The sequence below is a fragment of the Helianthus annuus genome, chromosome 15 (genome assembly GCF_002127325.2).
Source record: "Helianthus annuus cultivar XRQ/B chromosome 15, HanXRQr2.0-SUNRISE, whole genome shotgun sequence".
Lineage (NCBI taxonomy): Eukaryota > Viridiplantae > Streptophyta > Magnoliopsida > Asterales > Asteraceae > Helianthus > Helianthus annuus.
In genome coordinates this window covers 41,059,454-41,080,873 of record NC_035447.2, presented here as the reverse complement: position 1 = coordinate 41,080,873, position 21,420 = coordinate 41,059,454, and the positions used below count along the sequence as shown (strand labels likewise).

At 33.8% G+C, this 21,420-nt stretch overlaps 2 protein-coding genes across 3 annotated transcripts; both read right to left on the bottom strand.

Annotated features, from left to right (window-relative positions):
• Positions 1-1,743: 1,743 nt before the first annotated feature.
• On the bottom strand, positions 1,744-4,524 carry LOC110911468 (LEAF RUST 10 DISEASE-RESISTANCE LOCUS RECEPTOR-LIKE PROTEIN KINASE-like 1.1). 2 transcript variants are annotated; one of them, XM_022156093.2, is made up of 4 exons: positions 3,655-4,524; positions 3,343-3,384; positions 2,991-3,227; positions 1,744-2,923 (listed from the first exon to the last, which is right to left on the bottom strand). In XM_022156093.2, exons 1-4 carry the CDS (start codon positions 4,421-4,423, stop codon positions 1,929-1,931), a joined length of 2,043 nt encoding a protein of 680 aa, XP_022011785.1. In that variant the 5' UTR covers positions 4,424-4,524; the 3' UTR covers positions 1,744-1,928. The 2 variants fall into 2 exon arrangements, with proteins under 2 accessions (XP_022011785.1, XP_022011786.1); XM_022156094.2 differs by having other exon boundaries at positions 3,343-3,375.
• Positions 4,525-17,737: 13,213 nt separating this feature from the next.
• Positions 17,738-20,546, bottom strand: LOC110913631 (LEAF RUST 10 DISEASE-RESISTANCE LOCUS RECEPTOR-LIKE PROTEIN KINASE-like 1.1). Its single transcript, XM_022158453.2, has 4 exons — positions 19,679-20,546; positions 19,419-19,454; positions 19,077-19,319; positions 17,738-18,958 (listed from the first exon to the last, which is right to left on the bottom strand). Exons 1-4 carry the CDS (start codon positions 20,403-20,405, stop codon positions 17,964-17,966), a joined length of 2,001 nt encoding a protein of 666 aa, XP_022014145.2. The 5' UTR covers positions 20,406-20,546; the 3' UTR covers positions 17,738-17,963.
• Between the last annotated feature and the right edge of the window lie 874 nt (positions 20,547-21,420).

Sequence of the window (21,420 nt, the reverse complement as noted above, 5' to 3'; positions counted from 1 at the left end):
CTAGAACCAGATGGAGTTTACGAGCTCACACAATCTATAAATCGCATCTTCAATGATAGGATCCCAGCGGTAATGTGTGTACACACATATACACTATATTAGTCGATGCTAATTATATAAAATTCAAATGGTTAAATGTACCAATCGAAAATTACTCAGACATGATCCTACGGTTTCTTCATTGGGCCCGTGAAACATTTTATCAATATAGTTGTCATGTGGGACGCCTTTATTATGTTAAATTTGCAAATATAAAACAAATATGAGTTATAAGAACACATAAACAAACTATTCAAAGTAAATAACATATAACTAGTAAGTTTTGTAGCTGCCATCGGAAGCTATGACAATCTCCTCACGTTGGGTGGGATTAACGACAGGCGTCAGGTAAATATTTTCCCCATGCACAGTTGACGGGGATTCCTCGGCATTCATACCAACCTTGAAATCGTCATTAAACATATCATCACCGAGCTTGATCTATTTGTGCTCGAAACCATGGGTTATAACTCTAAAATCGTGTTGGAGCGATGGACTGATGTGGCATGCCCTCGATTTGATGTGCTACACACACATCTCGTAGAGGGGGCATTACCGCCCCTGCCTGAAGCTAATGTGACAAGCCTTGACTTGATGTGTCTTGACCTAAAGCTGATGTGCTACATCCACCCCTGATTTTAGCCATCATCTACAAATACAAAATACAAACCATGAGTTCATTTCATTGTGCACATAAACATGTTAGTTTTTATGTGGTGAGCAACAAAGATGTTTTAGAAAAATGTAGCCAGTCCATGCATAATCCAGTTGCATAGTCATATCACATAAGCAAATTCATGCCATAATCAATTCAAAACACACCCAATTGACCATTTAGAAATAGAATAATACCAACAATGATTTTTTAACAACTCTCACACTCTCTGATTCTACTACTAAATGACTTCTTTTTATATCCAAAATACAAACTCAAATGCATATTTACCAAGCATGTCAGGGAAAAATGAGAATTAATTTCTGAACTCAAAGACGGATCAGTGACGAATCGACAGCAGATAAATTTAAAATTAGGTCAATTAGATAACAATTCACGTATATTTTGAATAAGAGCAACAACAGAAGAAGGAACACAGTAAAATTAATTGGGTTCATGATTTGACATTGATGACATTATCAGTTCACTTTATTTTAATTTTCTTTCATACAACAATAATTGACAGGTGAGATACGAAGTTCGTAAACAATAAATGAGAGCCTTTGTTGTTTTGGTCTTCAGTTGAGTCAGTTTTCTCTTTTGATAGTTATTCTAACTACGCATTTTGGATCTTCGGATAAAGCTTGTGTTCTTGAACTTGAATTCATTGTCATTGAATCCAGATTAGAGGTCAGTCTGTTGTTTGTATGACAAGAGCTAATAATGCACATCTATACATAGAGGTGATACAAACAGATGCTATAAATGAAAATAACTCTTATGAATGAAATAACTGCTCTAATAAAGTGTGTCGATGATGAACAGCAATTGTGTTGCTGTGGAAAATTCTATAACCAAAGTTGGCACATTATCACCCAGGTAAAAGGCCTAGACTAAAATGAGTCAAGCTTTTATCGAGCTTCTACGTCGTCTAAGCTTGTTCAAGTAGAGTTTTTTATTGAGTTTAAAGTAAGCCCTTGAGCATTTGTTATCTTAGAGTGTACAAAATCCTTTTGTTATATTATTTGCTGGACATAGTATGTATCCCATAGCTAAAATACACGAGAAACTATAATAAAGAAACCACACATTTACAAATATTTGCATAAATGGGAAACAACAATTATGATATACGAGCAAAAGTAGATACACAATTCCTTAATGACTACTCTCATGATTTTCGTAAAAAGATAAAAAGGACGCTCTTAGGTTATCCATATTCAGCATGGTTTTTTTATGTATCCATATCATTCTTCATTGAAAATCTATCTACGTTGCTATATAGCGTTGTTGATGCACTGTTATTGCTTTGCCATGGACTAGTGACAGAGACTGGCGAACGCCGGAAATCCTTCAACAAAACAACTGCATCGTTGGTTTCAGACAGAGGCAGCACATTCACCGTTTGTAACTCTCTGGTATTGTAATAAGTATCAATTCTACCCACGGCTTTAATATCCATCAACACTTCCAGCACCTCATTCATTGTAGGCCTCAACTCTGAATCATACTGTAAACACTGAAAAGCTAATTCTGCTACTAATGTGATCATGTTCTTAATTTCAGGATTCGCAACGGATCCTAAAACCGGGTCGATTAGTTCATCAATTGCACATCTTTGGATTCTGTTCAAAGCCAGGTTAGCCAAACTTATCTCGTCTTGAGACCTGTCTAAATCGACAGCCACCAGTGATGATATTAGTTCGATCAAGACTACCCCAAAGCTGTAAACGTCGCTCTTGTCTGTTAATTGAAAGCGTTGGTGATATTGTGGATCTACATATCCTGGGGTTCCCTGAGGAGCTGTTGACACATGAGTAACATTTTGAGATATAAGCCTTGAGAGACCAAAATCTGCTACTTTGACACTGAAATTGTGATCAAGAAGAATGTTGGTCGTCTTTACATCTCGGTGTATGATTTCAGAAGCATGAAGGTACACCAGTGCACTCGCGGTTTCAATAGCAATGTTCATTCGTATCGGCCATGTTAGAAGGCTTGGATTTGCTTTTTCTCCATGCAGGTGATCGGCAACAGTGCCATTGGGAACGTACTCATAAACAAGGAGAAGTTCATGGCTTAGTCTAGAGGTGCAACCATAGAGAACAACAAGATTTGGGTGCCTTAATTTGGTGAGGATTTCAACCTCATTTCTGAATTGTTGGACTCGATTGTAGTTGTGCTCGTGAAGTTTCTTCACTGCAACTTCTCGCCCGTCTTTCAGTTTACCTGTTTCAGCAAGATGGAAAGATCAGGTGGGGTCGTTTCAAGTGAAAATGAACAATCAAGTTCTCACCATAATAAACAGCTCCGAAACCTCCATCCCCGAGTTCATGAGACGGGTCGAAATTTTGGGTGGCATCTTCAAGCTCCTCATAGGAGAAAACAGAGACGCCAAAGGAGAAACTTATGTCTCCAAGGTTTGGAGATCTGTTCTTCGACAAGACATAGGAAAAAGGGTTGCTCTTGCAGCGACGCCAGATTATGAAGATGACAAGAGACAACATGAGGATTAAAGCTGATCCAGTGATAGCTAGAACAAAAAAATGCAACATACTCAGGTAAAGATTCCTACATGTATGTGTAATATGCAACCATCTATATCTAATAATAACACATGGTTGCATAGGATAAAAGAGGCATATTACCCAGAATCTTTATGAGTTTTCTGCCTTGTGTTTCTGCATCACCTAAATAATAAAAGATAAGTTATAATATACAGCATAAGTATCAAGACTAAGTTAGAGGCATCATTTCTGGTGTATGCATTTATATATACAATAATTACACATAAGATTGCAGATGTAAATGACCCAGATCCGGTGGGGTTGGTTCTCTGCTTGGTTTTTCCAGAGCAACCAAACAGCAAAAGTAAATAATATTAGACATATCGTTATGGTGTACCCATAATACAGTAAAAATGAAGGAAGATGTAAGAGGGAAAAGGAAGCTGTAAATACCCTTTTTGGCGTTTAAACACTGAAAATGTTCATTTTCAATATGACACGGGCTGCCTTTTGTGTGACAGTTACGACAGGAAGGTTTGAATTCAAATTGAATAGAGGTTTCAGAAGAAAGAAGAGAAAATATGTTTTTTTCATCATGTCCTCGACTATCTGGAAATTTCAGAGGTAGCTGCACTACTTGACATGTAGGTGGGAGGTCACTTGGAACTGTTTCATTCAAGTGGTTATAGTAGAATTTGTAATCTTTGCATCCGTGGTGGCTTCTGTAACTATGTTGCTTAAAATAAGTATCTGTTTGTTGAGCATTAGTGAGATTTTCTGTGCATTTGTATAGAGTGATGAGGGGAAATATTGACATGGAATACAAAAGAGGGCTTGGAGAAGTGAAATTATTCATAAGCGCCTCACAACTATGATTTTTCAAAAGATCTTCAAATGTTTTGTTACTGATGATGACTATATTATGACCCTCATCCTTGCCAACAATCTCATACCACCGTCCTCCAAGTTGAATCTCCCCACCTTTGGAAGTACAATTGACCTTGATCAACCCACATCGTGGGTCTGTGACATTGTAAAACGGATACTTGAATGAGGGAAAAGCTGCGCAAGTGAAATTCTTTGGGCAGTTATTCTTAGATATGTCTGTGGTAGAGTGAAGGACAGGCAGACAAGAGAGAAGAACAGATCCGAAAAAGAAGACAAGAATCATTTCAAATTCCAGCAGAAGAGAATAGGGAGCTACCGGACTTATCACCTTCATCCTTGAGACTCCAATATTGTATTATATACATGACTGACTATTCATAGTTTCTACCTCTATATGTTTTTTTACATAAATCTTTCCCCATTTTCTATGCCAAAAACAATAGAAATTCCATAACTTTTGTCATTTTCTCCATATTGATCAAGACATTCAAGACTTTGATGTATTGATTCTTGTCCTCCATTCATCCTTAACCTCTACCCAACGCAATAGGACACGCTAGGAAAGTTCCATGTTGTTCCCATATATTTCCCTCGTCTAACACATTTCAACTTATCGTAATCCAATAATCCAAAGTTTAAGAAATAGACACAGGCAGACTTTACACGACATTTTATTAAATTGCAATTATTATAACATCACACCAGAAGAATTTGCAGGTATTAACAGCATTGTGTATATGCAGGATACTATAAACTTTTGCAGCAGTACAACTTGAAAACAAATCATGCAGGTAATAAACTTGTAATTTGTGTTTTTCTATTAATTTAGAAGTTTTAGCATATGGAAAATTGGAAACCCACCACTTGGTTTTTAATGTTTGTATAAAAAATGATGTCTTTAAATCAAGTTGACTGAAATAAATATATGCAGCCAAACACATCAATTTTGATAAATAAATATCCTTTATAATGAAGACAAACTAACAAGACTTGACTCATTGATAATTGGTTGTTGCTCAATTTATAAATATATCATGAGTTTCTTAGAAACACCAAAACACCACCGTCCTCATAACAAAAGTCCAAAAGAAAATTAAACTCTTACAAGGAAAAAAAATCAAAACCTATCTTAGAGATTAATGTACATGTTAATCTTGATGCGACATGTCACACCTCCACCCTTGCGGGTTAACGTGGACAACTGATACAAAATTTTGTAGCGGAAATAACTTAACTACAATATGTATCATGTTTCAAACTTACAATGAAAACTAAATAACTGTCAAATAACGAGCACAAAGAACTTAAATTATTATGATCATTGTTAGTTGTGAATATTAGTTATTATGAGGACCTAACTGTTAACTAGAGGTCCCTATAAGTAATTATAGGTATCCCTACATGTAATTAGTATTTATTTGTTGGTCCTTCCTTTTACCTATAAATAGAGGGGTCATCCTCAGGGCCGGTGATGGGTAGGGGCAGGTAGGGCGTGGACCCAGGCCCAAATATCCTGAGGGCCCAAAGTTTAAAAAAAATCTATATGTTATGTATTTGTTGTGGGCCTTTGAAAAATTTAACCTAGTTATTGTTATAGGGTTGTAACCTGTTGGGCCCTTGAATTTTAAACAAAAGTGATGAGCACGATATCAAAACACATCAGATAATATACAACGTCACATACAAGCCATCATATCTACGATACCAACGCTCCAATCTTCAAATCGAAGCTCTCACTCGTCGAGCGACCAAATCGACGATCAGGGCATTGAATCAATTCTTTTCGTCTTCTGTCTTCATATACGTTCCACTGTTCAAGGGCTTTGAATCAAATTTTTTCAAGGAATCAAGGTATGTCCGGTGTTTGGTAGACGCATAGTTTGTTTATGTGATTGTGTGGTTCCATTAAGTGTTAGTTTAGTCAATTTTATGTATTAAGTTCAGTTGTTAAAATAATTGGTTTTGTAATTTAATTGCATATAGAGTGTTGTTGACTATTCTGGTAACAGTAGCATTTTACCTAGTCATATTATTAGTCGTTTTGATGCTTACAACAGGCTAAAACAGATTGGTGTTTTTTTTCCTAATGCATTGATGCTTACAACAGGCTGAAACAGATTGGTTTTTTTCCTAATGCATTAATTGCATATAGAGTGTTGTTGACTATTCCGATAACAGTAGCATCAACAAAAAGAAGCTTTTCAAAGTTGAAGTTGTTGAAGACCTACTTACGATCGAGTATGTCCCAAGAAAGACTCAATGGATTAGCGATGATACCTATTGAAAATGACATACTAGAGACTATGAATTATGAAGACTTGATCAAATGCTTTGCTTCCAAAAACGCTAGGAGAGCCACACGATTCGCTTAAGTAGGTAAATTTAGATTATTTTGGTATGATACTTTTGTTTTGATGATTGTTATAACAATTCTTGCCATATTATGGTTTTTTATGTATGATTATTGGTTTTATATTATATGGGCCCGATTTATTTTTACTCGCATCAGGCCCAAAATGTTTCAAGCTTTCTCGGAGACGGCACTGGTCACTCTCATTTGTAATTACATTTTTTCATATCAGTACAATCATATTTCTTTTCTATTTCATCTACATGGCATCAGAGCTAAAGGTTTCTTAGTTTAGCAGCTTGTCTATCGGGTGACCAATTCCAGCCAAGTTTCTGGTCACCGCAATTTCAGTATAACATTCCTGTTCCCCGTTTCATCTACCCTCCTTACCCACAATCTCACCCAAAACCTTCACCAACACCGTCACCCTTTCCGATCCGAACACCCTCCAGTGCGCGTGACGTCACACCGCCACCACCATCGTGTTCACAATCCTTCGATCTACAAAACCGTCAACCCGCGCTACCATCCGACGCCGCAAGCGACCCCACACGCCGCCGCTACCTCCGCCACAACCACCAACGCGCCGCGCGTGACTCCACCTCCGGCCGTCGCTTTTTACCAACTCCGTCGGAATACTGTTCCGAACACTCTCATATAATTGGTTTTTCGATCTGAGCAACTTTTGTTTTCTGCCTCTGTTCGCGTATTCGGGGTTCAACTCGGTTTTTCTGCTTGAAATCATACCATTACATGCACCAAGGAGGGGTATGATTTGCTTCAACGGTTCCTTGTTTTTTGGTCATCGGTTCCTCAAACCAACTCGATACAACCAGGTACGTTTTCTGGCTTTCACTTATCCTGGATTATTGATTCTAGAGCTACTTATCACATGACTACAAATCAAGGAATTCTCACTAGCCTTCATAATGCCTCTTACCCACCGGTTAAACTTGCAGATGGTTCCTCATGCCCCGTATGCGGTATTGGATCCATTCACAACCCATATAGCCCAAAACTGTCTTCGTTACCTTTTATCCTACTTATTGTACCTTTAATGAACTAGGTACTAACCGAGTAATTGGTACCAGCCTAGAATTAGGAGGTCTCTATCGAATGTCCTCATTGTCGAATCCTAAAGCAAACATTTGTGAGTCTAGTATCTTTAAAACTCATTGTGTAAAGATTTTGAAGAAGGGATGAAGAAATGGTTTGAAATGAGTTCGTTGGGAGAGATGACGATGTTTTTGGGCCTGCAAGTTTGTCAAAGCACTCAAGGAATCTTGATTCATCAAGGAAAATATGTTCATGACGTTCTTGAAAAATTCAACATAATAGATTCGAAACCTATGGATACCCATAACAGAAAACGATCATTATAAACGAGGATGCTGATGGAAGCTCGGTTAACCCGACATTGTACCGGTCTATGATTGGTTCACTGATGTATTTGACTGCAAGTCGGCCAGACATTATGTTTGTCGTCTGTCAATATGCTCGTTATCAGGCTAACCCTAAACTTCCTCATCTTACTGCTATTAAAAGAATTTATAGATATCTTAAAGGAGCTCCAAAGCTTGGACTTTGGTATCCTAGAAATTCAAACTTTGATCTGTTTGCTTTTTTTGACAGTAACCTTGGAGGTACAAACAGGGACATGAAGTCTACATCGGCTGGATGCAGTTCTTGGGAGACAGATTTGTCTCGTGGCAATGAAAGAAGCAACAGACCGTGTCACTCTCAACTGCAGAAGCAGAATATGTTGCCGCATCCGCTTGTTGCGCCTAAGTTCTTTGGATGCAACACCAACTCTTTGATTTATCTTTACACTACTATTTATTGTGATAATGATGCTGCTATCCAAATTATAAAAACCCTGTTTTTTACTCTAAAACCAAGCATATTGATATCGAGGTTCATTTCATTAGAGATTTCTATGAAAGAGACTCGTTAAACTTGAACAAATCCATACTGATGCAAATACAACGGATCTTTTTACAAAACCTGTTAGCAACTCTAGATTCAAAGTGCTTGTGGATCTTGATCTGAAAATGATGCGTTTCACCAACTGAGCAATTTAAATTTAAAAAAAGTGGGTTTAATAATAAAATAAGTAAATTTGAGCATAAAGTATTCTACTTTTGCACAAATTTAGGGAGAGAAATATTAACAGGGAAATGAAATAAAAGTTCGTGCTAAAGGGCTTGATTAACACATGTAAGGTCTAACACTCAAAAAGATAAAAGATACCAAGTGATATAAACATAACGAACTATGTACCATGTGGGAAACATACCATCGGCGTATGATTTTATGGTCTTAAATCTTGCATTGATTGATAGCCAACGTCTGAGGTTTCGGGTCTTTATGTTGTTGAGTCATCCGGGGATATCATCGCTGTCCTTCTGTTGCATTCAGATTATATGCAGACCTAAGCACGACCGGGATATCTTAAAAAAGCCACAAAAGGCCAAAAACCTTAAAGGAAGAAAACCTCAAATGAGGAAATTCCATGTGCTCATGAAAGCATCAATCGTACCAAAAAGGTATTTGCCTAATCCTTGTCGGACATAAATATTGGTCACTTTGCTGTATAAATGTACTGACCTGTTCACCAATAGTCCGATGTTGTAAAATGAAAGGATGACCTCAGTATACTCACTTGCTACGATGAATTGTTGTGCGTACCTTAATCGCGGGGGTATATCATGGAATGGGACACACGAGTATTATAGTATAATATTACCTTAAATGTATCACGAGGTTCAAACTGAAAGTTGAGCGTTAGACTTATCAACACATCGCAGTAGATCCTAGTCTTTTCAGCCTTGACACCTTACATGTGTTAATCAATTTCGGTTCATCAGTTTTCAGTTAACTCAATTTTTGGTTGATTTCAGTTCGGATTTGGTTAACCGATTCAGTTATTACCCATACTTAGACACTGTTAATCACGTAACATATGAATTTTTTTAATTAAAAAACTATAATAATACAATACTCAAATTAAAGAGAATAAAATAATCGTTTATATGGTGTAATTATATATATATATATATATATATATTAATGTAACAAAAATTATGATAGTTTAAAAATCATGGGGGAAGGGGGTTAGTTTAATTATAAGTGGATGAAGTGTAACTACTAACTAAGTATCTATGATTTTGTTAATCACTGTAGCTATTAAACATTCTGGGATAATGACTAAGTACGTTGGGCTTTAATCACTTGTACACCAAGGAATCATCTACTTGTATCTTTTAATCCACACGTCAATACTGAACAAGACAACTATCGAAACATCAACAAAAATGAGTAGGTCATCACAGTACTTTTGGATTTTTTCCAAAACATTATAGTTTATACAATATGATAAGAATACGTGAAAGAATTATAAATTTGTTACGCAGAGAGAAAAATTGTAACTAATTACCCATAATTATGTTAAAACTTAGGGATTTAAGTGTAATAAGATGAGAGGCTAAAATATAATTATCGTTTATAAGACCAATTTACCCTTATTTTAGGGTTGAATAAATGTAATTTTATATACCAAATAATAAAACAATATATCTTTAAAAATCACGTTTATTACATGGGTTGAATAAATGTAATTTTATATATTAAAATTACTATCATAATTTTATATATTAAAAAAGTGGAACCTCTTCTGCACATTCTAGAAACAGTCGAAAAGAGAGAAGGTCTTCAATTGAAGCTACTCTCGTACGCTACGTCATGGCACTACGGGAAGCTCTTAATGAGATGACTTCGGTAGAGGAGGTCCTAATAGACCGTATAAATTATCTTACGGTGGGGCTGGAAAACAATTTTCAAGAAATTAACCCTCTTGCACCAGAGGTTAAACAAGCTCATTTAATCCTGAAAATACAAAAGGAAGACAAAAACACACTTTTTCCAACATTAGTACTAAAAAAGGGTTAGTTTTATGCCACAATTGATGTAATTTATATGTTGCATTTTGTGCACATCAGGCGGCATATAATTTGTTTAATTATAAGAAAAACTCCACACATATAGCAGGTACTAAGGTTGACGATGATGCGTGCTGTTTCGTTCCGATGAGATAAAAAAATTCCTAAACATCAGCTGCAAAATGATATATACTCGAACCGATTAACAAGGCAGAATCGGCGGTTGGTGGTGGGAAAATTCGACAGGATCGGTGGTGGTTGATCGGTGGTTAGTGGAGGTTGTGTCGCTGCATTGGAGAAAAATAGAGTGTGGGGAAACAATTTATGGGTGTGTCCGATGCCGTTTGGGTGTGAAATTGGAGTATTATATGGGTTATAACTATCAAACTTCAATTTCATGATTATGGGTTTTAAATTCGAAATCGGTTACGAAGCTTTTTGGTTTGTATAGTGATAAGTAGGACTGACCTTTGAAATGCATGAGTGAAAATGAAATGTCTAGTTAAATAATATTTAATGAGTTATTGATGAACTTTATATTCACCACCAAATTAATTCGTAATTAAATTTTCATTTAATTATTTTTTTTCTTAATAATAATACAGAAATACTATTTTGTCTCGTAATATTTTTATTAAAATGTTATACTATTTCTCCTAATAATTTTATTAAAATGTTATACCATAAGCATAACAATTGCAAATTGCTAAAATTTTGTTGGAATCAGATGCAATTGTTATTCTTCAAACTAATTTTATTTTCTTGTATAGTTGATTTAACTTCAATCATGGCATTCAATTAATTATAGGCCCTAGAAATCCATTTCTATTAATTATAATTGGTTAGAATTAAGATATTAAAGACAAATTTACTCCTAAAACATAATTAAGATGCGCATTGTGTATTGTATATTAAGGATTTCTACTTGTACCTCTTAATTTTTAAGAAGCCCTTGAGGAAATGCTTTATAATATAGTATAGATAGATATTACCTTAAACGTATCACGAGGTTGAAATTGAAAGTTAAGCGTTAGACTTATCAACACATCGCAGTAGATCCTAGTCTTTTCAGCCTTGACACCTTACATGTGTTAATCAATTTCGGTTTATCAATTTTCAGTTAACTCAATTTTGGTTGATTTCAGTTTGGATTTGGTTAACGATTCAGTTATTACCTACACTTAGACATTGTTAATCACGTAACATATGAATTTTTTTAATTAAAAAAACTATAGTATTACAATACTCAAATTAAAGAGAATAAAATACTCGTTTATATGGTGTAATTATATATATATATATATATATATATATATATATACACACATACGTACATATAATAAAAGAAACCAATTGATGGACACATGATACGAGAGACATCTGTTTTTTTAGGTTTCTTGCTATATATTTATGTTTATTTTTATATTAAAAATTACAAGTTTTAAAATAATTTATCAAGTTATCCCATATTTTAAGTCGACGTTTATCTATAACTATATCTCTATATTTATATTTATCTTCTAATATAATCTTTATACTTATCTTTAGTTTATTATTTTCCGAGTAAATTGCACAAAACGTCCTTTATGTTTCCTCAAACTTGCAAACTTGCAGGTTCCAGCCTTAATGTTTAAAATTTGCTAAAAACATCCTTTAAGTTTATATTTGTTGCTGGTTTAATCCTTTATGACTAACCAAGTTAATTATCTCAGTTTATTTCCCTCACATGCCTAACTTGTGAAGATCCCACTATCGTTTGATGACCGACATCAACTGACTCGCAAAATGGAATGGGGATGTGGTGCAAACGCAAAACTGCCTGAAACCCAAGCAAAATTGCCTCTGTTTTCACCGGAGATGTAGTCCAAACACAATTGGATCTCTTAAATTTATGGGGCCATTCACATGGAGCAAGCCCCTTTTCATTCCGAGCTATCAACATCCACTCGGAGGAAAGATCCAGCCCGCGTTTTGCTGACTAAATGCCAAACAAGCCATATTTGCAAGTTGATAGTCTCATGTTAGTTTTGTATGTGAATTCAAATTGAAAAGTGCATATCATTTTTTGTAATTGTTTTCCTGCTTAGTTTTAATTACTTGATTGAGATTACATGTATTAAGTAGGGAAGAATAAAAACTAATATTTAGGTACAAAGCAATGGGTCATGAATGGGAGAAAGAAGAAATAAGTGGATTTAATGGACTTTTGTAATACACAAGTTTATAACCTAATAATAGAAAATTAAAAAAACAAAATAAAATGTTCTAATATGTAAATAGTATATCAAAGTTCTTTTTATCAAAAACGTATTTTGACGACTGTGTGTGTTAACTGATTACATTATATTTATTCAAGTCGTGTAGTATACGTACTTATTCAACTCATGTTATACACGGGTAATTAAAAATGTAACTTTTTATTATATAAAAATATATTTAATCAACCAATGTAATACACGGGGTTCTAACCTAGTGTATATATATATATATATATATATATATATATATATATATATATATATATATATATATATATATATATATATATATATATATATATATATAGGGTAGGGCTATATAGAAAACCCTATATATATAAAAAACCCTAGAAAACCCAACCTCCCGACATTTTTTTTGAAAAAAATAACACATGTAATATACATGTTTTTAAGAGTTTTGGGACAAAAAAATCAAAAAAGCGCCGAAGGGATGATTTAAAAAAAAATTCAGCAATTTCTGTCTTTTGTGCCTAACACATGTTAGGCAAACAGACATTGCTGAAATTTGTTTATTTTTTTTTTTAAAATCCCTTCGGCGCTTTTTTGTTTTTTGGCCCAAAACACTTTAAAACATGTATATTACATGTGTTATTTTTTTCAAAAAAAAAAAATATCGGGAGGTTGGGTAAAAATGGGGGGAGATTTGAGTTTCCAGAGTTTTCTAAAAATTTAAGGGTTTTCTGTCTAGCATTCCCCTAAATATATATATATATATATATATATATATATATATATATATATATATATATATATATATATATATATATATATATATATATATTAATGTAACAAAAATTATGATAGTTTAAAAATCGTGGGGGAAGGGGGTTAGTTTAATTATAAGTGGATGAAGTGTAACTACTAACTAAGTATCTATGATTTTGTTAATCACTGTAGCTATTAAACATTCTGGGATAATGATTAAGTACGTTGGGCTTTAATAACTTGTACACCAAGGAATCATCTACTTGTACCTTTTAATCCACACGTCAATACTGAGCAAGATAACTATCGAAACATCGACAAAAATGAGTATTTCATCACAGTACTTTTGGATTTTTTTCCAAAACATTATAGTTTATACAATATGATAAGAATACGTTAAAGAATTATAAATTTGTTACGCGAGGAGAAAAATGTAACTAATTACCCATAATTATGTTAAAACTTAGGGATTTAAAAGTAATAAGATGAGAGGCTAAAATATAATTATCGTTTATAAGACCAATTTACCCTTATTTTAGGGGTGTAATTATAAATTAAGAGGGAAAAAATTCTTAATTTTTAGATATCTTAAAATGCCCATATCTCATGCATTATAATATAGTATATATAACGTTTAGCAATATACAATAGAGTAAAGTACACAGATAGTCTCTGTGTTTTACCAAAATTTTGAATTTGGTCTTTAGCTTTCCAAAATTATACAAAAGGTCCTTGTGATCTGCATTTTGTAACACATTTAGGGGCTGTTTGGTAGCCTCTGAATGGTTATTAAGAGGCTACCTCTTAATGGAACCATTAAGAATTTTACCAATGAGAAGGTAGAAGAATGTGACATGTGATGATTTACCATTTCAGAGGTTACCTCTTAACCATTCAGACTTGAGGTTACCTCTTATTCATTCAGAGGTTTTAAACCATTAAGAGGTAGCATCTGAATGGCCATTAAGACGCTACCAAACAGCCCCTTAGTTCCCAACTTTTTTTTTCTAAAAGTACATGGACGGTCATTGTGGTTTGCATTTTGTAACGAATTTAGTCCATAACTTAGACATGCTAAAACCTTTAGATTTGTTGGCTAGGGCTAAATGTGTTACAAAGTGCAAATGATAGGGACCATCTATGTATTTTTGGAAAAGCTAGAGACCACATCCAAAATTTTGGTAAACCACATGGACCACTAGTGTAATTTACTAGTTTACTCTATACAATACTAGGTTATAACCCCGTATATTACACGGGGTTGAATAAATAAATTTTATATACTAAATAATTAAACAATATATCTTTAAAAACCTCATTTATTGTACGGGTTGAATAAATATAATTTATATATTAAATAATAAAAAACTATATCTATAAGAATCATATTGTACGGGTTGAATAAATGTAATTTTATATACCAAATAAAAAAGTTATATCTTTAAAACCACGTGTATTACACGGGTTGAATAAATGTAATATTGTTTACCAAATAATAAAATAATACATCTTTAAAAAACCTCATTTATTACACGAGTTGAATAAATGTAATTTTATATACCAAACAATAAAATATTACATCTTTAAAAATATGCGCATTACATGGTTTGAATAAAAAAATAATTTTCTGTAATAAATAATTAAAAATATATATCCTTAAAAAACCCCGTGTATTTTACGAATTGAATAAATCTAATTTTATAGATCAAATAATAAAAAGTTATATCTTAAAAAACCTCATGTGTTACATGGGTCGGGTAAATGTAATTTTGTATAGTGAAAATAAAAGTATTTAATATATTAATACAAAATTTGGTTTTCGTGATAACAGTAGATTATTCTGTTATTGCAAAATTTGTTAACGAAGTCTCAACAAATTTAACCCTTTATTTAAAATTCCGTAAATGTATAAATGATAAATAATATTAATTAATTTTATTTTAAGTTTAGTCAAATTTATTTGATACCAAGCTAAGCAAAATGTTCAAATATGAGTTAATTACATAGTTAGTCCCTGTGGTTTGCACAAAATAACATACTTAAGTACTAATAGTTTAAAATCACCTTCTAGGGTATTAACTTTTCATTTTGTAACGTTTGGAGGTATTAACTTCTAGGGTATTAACATAGTTAGTCCCTGTGGTTTGCACAAAATAACATACTTAGTTACTAATAGAATGTGATGTTAAACCTACAAATAACGTTAATACCTCCAAACGTTACAAAATGAAACGTTAATACCCTAGAATGTGATTTTACACTATTAGTACCTAAGTATGTTACTTTGGGCTAACCACAGGGACTAACTATGTAATTAACTCTATAATTAATTCAAATAAATAATATTATAAATGAGAAGGAGATTAAACTAAATAATAATTATCCAGAAGATATTAAACTAATAATATTTAGTAAGAGGATTATCTATAATATATATTATTAAATTAAATAATATTTAGTAAGATGGTTATCTATAATTAATTAGAAGAAATTAAACTAAAATAATAATTATCTATAAGAGATGGCCTAATATGATGACAAGTGTCCCTAAAGTGGTTTCTTTTATTATATAGCTAGATTTAGTGAAACAACATTATAAACTACAACTTTTTATCCCCAGAGAAAATATACCTTGTTTTACTTTTTTTAGACCTATGTTGCGTTGTGACGAGTTGCAAACTATGAAGAAAAGAAAAATAGAGAAGATTTCGATGAATGTATATTAAAGATAAGAGCTTAATGCACCTTTTTATATAGAGGTGATAGGTAGAGTTGCGATGAAGAAAATAATTGCTATGAATGGAATAACGGATAATCATCCAAGTATGTCCTTTTCAAGGACATTTTCAGCGACGCCTAACTTAGACGGAAAAGTATCAAATAGAGGTGTACAAGCTGGGTTTTGTTTTTTTTTCAAAATCGATTCGGGTTGTAAACCGAATTGGCGAATTGGTTTGATCAACTTTGGTCAAAACCAGTTTGAGGAGAAAGCGGTTCAACTCATAAACCAGTTTGGGTGAAATATTTTCGAACCCAATTCAAATTGGTTTAGGTCAGGTTGAAACTAGTTTGGGTCATTAACCGGTACCCAAAACCAATATATAAAAAATAAATTTTTTTGTAGGGCTGAAGCCAAATTGGCTCAAACCGGTTCGGGTTGAAACCAATTTGGTTGACGAGAGGGGGAACTGGTATACGAACTGACGGTTTAGGTAGTGCAAATTGGATCGGGGAAATCCAAACCGGTTTTTTTGTCCATTGTATCAGAAAAAACGGAGAACCTTTATCCCATTAGGTAAAAGTATATTTGAATAATTAGGCCCAAATTCGATATGTTTGGGCTTGAAATAACCAAGCCTAGAATAGAGCGTACTCTGACAAAAAGAGAACTAGTCAACTAGATGTCTAGATACAATTAACTTGGGCCACTGGGCTTGTAATTTTAAGGTCCAACTCTTAGGGTATGTTTGTCAAAAGTAGCTGGTGGCTTGAGGCTGGTAGCTAGTGGCTGGTAGCTAGTAGCTATAGCTTTTTAGATATATTTGGTGTTTGGCAGAGTAGCTGGAGCTTTTAATAAAATGTATAAAATGACCAAAATGGACATAACTAAAAATTTAAAAAGCTTGTGCATTAAAAAGTTTATTATCTTTAGAGGTTAAAATAGTCATTTTTTTCCTTAAAAGCTTGTAGCTCCTTCTAAACGCTACTAGTAGGAGCGTTCATCCAAAAGCTTCTAAGCTCCTAACCTAAAAGCTTCAAGCTCTTTCAACCAAACAAGACTTTTTATTGAGTAGGAGCTTTTTCTTTAAAGATTAAAACTAGAAGCTCCTAAAAACTCCATGCCAAACATACCCTTAACCTTCTTATCAGGAGAAAGGGAGTACCACGGGGATCCGAAGATACGGAATTTGAGAAGTCAACCAGATAACATTCCTCGTATGTTTTGCATATGACCAATACTTGAAGAAGCAACATACTGAAGTTGATTCCGTTTATGATCCTTATTTAGCATTGCTGTTTGAGATAAATGACATTACCAGTTTACTTGTTCTAAAGTTTCTTTGATTCTCTGTTTGAAGGGAAAACAGGTACGCTTCTTCAATTTTTTTCCAAACAACAGCAATTTTTTTCCATGATGAAATGCAAACAATGAAGAAAACAAAAACATAGAAACTGTCTATGTATGAGGTGATACAAAGATATGCTATTATTGTGTTGCTGTGGAGAATTCAATAACAATTGTGGCACATTAAGTACATTATCAAGTAAAAGGCCTAGACTGAAAACGAGTCAATCTTTTATCGTACGTGGTTTACGCTTGTTTAAGTATAGTTTGTAAATATGTTCTAACTTAAACAAGTGAGCTCCAAATGTAAAGCAAGTTCTTGAGCTTTAGTTACTTAATAGTTGGACCCATGGCTAGAATATGCGAGAAAAGATGATAATAAACAATGTATATACACATATTTTGCATTAATTAAAAAATAGTAAAACAAACGATCAAAAGTAGTTATACGATTCCATGATCTCATGCTTAATGGCTATTTTCATGAATTTCATAAAGACATGGCTCTCATGTCATCCTTGTTCCCCATGAGTTTTTTATTTAGCGATATCATCCTTCATTGACAATTTATCTTCATTGCTGCTTAGCGATGTCGATGCGCTGTTATTCCTTTGCCATTCACTAGTGATGGAGACAGGCGATGGCAGGAAATCCTTCAACAAAACCACCGCATCATTTGTTTCAGATAAAGGCAGCTCATTCACGGTTTGCAAGTCTCGGGTACTGTCATAAGTGTCTATACTACCAACAGCTTGAATATCCATCAACACATCCAGCACCTCATTCATTGTAGGCCTCATACCTGAATCATATTGTAAACACCTAAAAGCCAATTCTGCTACTAATGTGATCATGTTCATGATTTCTGGATTCGTATCGGCTCCTAAAACCGGGTCGATTAGTTCATCAATTGCACATCTTTGGATTCTGTTTAAAGCCAAGTTAGCCAAACTAATCTCGTCTTGAGACCTGTTTAAGTCAACAGCCACCATTGATGATATCAGTTCTATCAAGACTACCCCAAAGCTGTAAACATCACTTTTATCTGTTAACTGAAAGCGTTGGTGATATAGTGGATCCACGTAACCTGGGGTTCCTTGGGGAGCTGTTGACACATGAGTGACATTATTCGATATAAGCCTTGAGAGACCAAAATCTGCTACTTTTACACAGAAATTATGATCAAGAAGAATGTTGGTCGTCTTTACATCTCGATGTATGATTTCAGAAGCATGAAGGTACACCAATGCACTAGCCGTTTCAATGGCAATGTTCATCCGTATCGGCCATGTTAGCAGGTTTGGATTTGTCTGTTCTCTATGCAAGTGTTCGAAAACAGTGCTGTTGGGAACGTACTCGTAAACAAGGAGAAGTTCATGACTTTGTCTAGAGGTGCAACCATAAAGAACAACAAGATTCGGGTGCCTTAATTTGGTGAGGATGTCAACCTCATTTCTGAACTGTCGGACTCGATTGTAGTTGTGCTCGTGAAGTTTCTTCACTGCAACTTCTCGCCCGTCTTTGAGTTTACCTTGTTTAGAAAGATGGAAAGATCAAGTTGTGATATTTAAAAGGGAAAATATGAAGAATCAGTGACATTTTTATTTGAACAATCAATGACATATTTTTTTGAAGAATCAAGTTCTCACCATAATAAACAGCTCCGAAACCTCCATCCCCTAGTTCACGAGAAGGGTCGAAATTTTGGGTGGCATCTTCAAGCTCCTTGTAGGAGAAAACGGAGACGCCACATGACAGACTTATGTCTTCAAGGTCAGCAGATTTGTTCTTTGATGAGACATAGGAAAAAGGTTTGTTCTTACAACGACGCCAGATTATAACAATGACAATCAGGAGCATGAGAATTAAGGCTGATCCAGGAATAACTGGAACTAGAAAACGCAACACATTCAGGTACTGATTCCTACGTGTATGTATGCAATCATATATAGTCAATAATAATATTTCATAGGATTAAAGAGGCATATTACCCAGAATCTTAATTGTCCTATTGCTGCTTTCTTTTTCTGTAGCAATTAAACAGGAAAATAATAAAAGATATTAGCTATATAATATATGATAAAAATTAAATTTAATAATAATAACTCATAGAATCACAGATGTAGCCAAATAATGAATGTATATATTATAGGGCAAGAAAAAAACATTAGGACTATGGTAGGCATATCACTCTGTTGTACCATAATAAATAAGGAAAACTTAAGAAAGAGGAAAAGGACGTTGTAAATACCCTTTTGGAAGTCAAAACACTGAACATCATTGCCATTTTTAGTATCACAGAGGCGGCCTTTTTTCTGACACTCGCTACAGGAATGTGACAAATTAAAATAAACAGAGGTGCCTGAATAGAGAAGAGAAAATATGTTGGTTTCATCAAATCCCGGGCCTGGCACTTTCAGAGGTAGGTGCACTACTTGACATGCATGTGGGAGGTCACCTGGAACTGTTTGTTTCAAGTAGTTATAGTAGAAGTTGTAATCTTTGCATCTGTTGTAGCTCTTGTAATCACGTTCCGCAAAATAAGTGAGATTTTCTGTGCATTTGAAGAGAGTGATGAAGGACGTTAATGAAACGGAATACAAAAGAGGGCTTGGACTTGGAGATGTGAAATTATTCATAAGCGCCTCACAGCTATTATTGCTCACAAGCTGCTCAAGTGTTCCGCTCCCGAGGAACAAAAGACTAGAATAATGATCAATATCAAGTTTGCTAAAAATATTGTACGACCGTCCTTCAAAATGAATCTCCCCACCTTCTGAAGTACAATTGACCTTGATCAACCCACATCGTGTGTCCCTTGTGTCCTTGACATTGTAAAACGGGTACTTGAATGGAGTCAAGGCTGGACACTTGAAACTTTCTGGGCAGATAGGTATAGAATGGTTTTGGTCTGTAGCAGAGTGAAGGAGTGGTAGACAAGAGATAACAATAGACACGAAAAAGAAGACGAGAAGCATTTCGAATTCCGAAAGAGGAGATTAGAGAACTACCCAACTCATCACATCAATTTTGCATTGTACACATGAGTGTTCATACTTTCTAGTGTTTTCTTTTACAAAAATCTGTTAAGACATTTAGTAAGCTTTCACATTGAGTCATTGACAAACTAACTTGGCCCATTTTCTATGCCAAAGGCATTAGAAAGTCCAACAATTCGGTCACTTTTTTCTCCTTTATTCGTCCTTAACCCCTTCAAATGTCAATAGGACACACTTGGAAATTTTCATGAAGTTCCCAATTTTTACCCACTAACACGTCTCAACTTATCAAAATTATAGACTTTTAGAGGCCATTTTGTTAAATTTACAATATACACTTTTGCAGCACAACTTAAATAAATTTTATTAAGGTAATGACCTAAGTGTAATGAAATATCCGGAAAAATTAAACAACGAAAAAAATAAAAAATGAATAATGATAATAAGTAATTAATCAGATGAAATTCTTTAAGAATACATATACATATACATACATAGTGTGACGTTCAACGAAACACTAAAAAGAGTGGAATACCAGGGAAAAGTGCATTTAACATTTTAAATATATCATAAAAATTCAATTTAAAGTGCTAAAAATTATGTATTTCAAAATTTTTTGGAGTTTTTTTTTTTTTTTTTTTTTTTTTTTGCATATAAAGATGTGTAGAAGCAAGTCCAATAAAAAATCATTTTTTTGTATTTTTTACCTTTTCTATCTGTTTTAAACATTAAAAAAAACAAATTAATTTTGTTAGTTTTTAAATTTTTTATTAAAAAAACTTCTACATGTATTCATATGCTAAAGCTCTGAAAATATTTTGAAAAAAAAAATAATTTTTAACATTTAAATTGAATTTCTATGATATATTTAACATGTTAAATACACTGTTCCCAGATTCCCCACTTTTCAGGGTTCCCCATTGAACCAAACCCTACGTATATGTGTGTGTGTGTGTATATAGAATGAGTATCATTACAAAACACTAATTATTGC

Excerpts from the sequence above, each read along its gene's own strand:
- LOC110911468 (XM_022156093.2), bottom strand. The coding sequence starts at position 4,423 with ATGAAGGTGATAAGTCCGGTAGCTCCCTATTCTCTTCTGCTGGAATTT. Across the intron at positions 3,228-3,342 it reads AAAACTCATAAAGATTCTGG|CTATCACTGGATCAGCTTTA; the intron begins GTAATATGCCTC and ends TTTTTGTTCTAG. Across the intron at positions 2,924-2,990 it reads TTTCGGAGCTGTTTATTATG|GTAAACTGAAAGACGGGCGA; the intron begins GTGAGAACTTGA and ends TTGCTGAAACAG.
- LOC110913631 (XM_022158453.2), bottom strand. The coding sequence starts at position 20,405 with ATGCTTCTCGTCTTCTTTTTCGTGTCTATTGTTATCTCTTGTCTACCA. Across the intron at positions 19,455-19,678 it reads GTGTTTTGACTTCCAAAAGG|AAAAAGAAAGCAGCAATAGG; the intron begins GTATTTACAACG and ends TAATTGCTACAG. Across the intron at positions 18,959-19,076 it reads TTTCGGAGCTGTTTATTATG|GTAAACTCAAAGACGGGCGA; the intron begins GTGAGAACTTGA and ends TTTCTAAACAAG.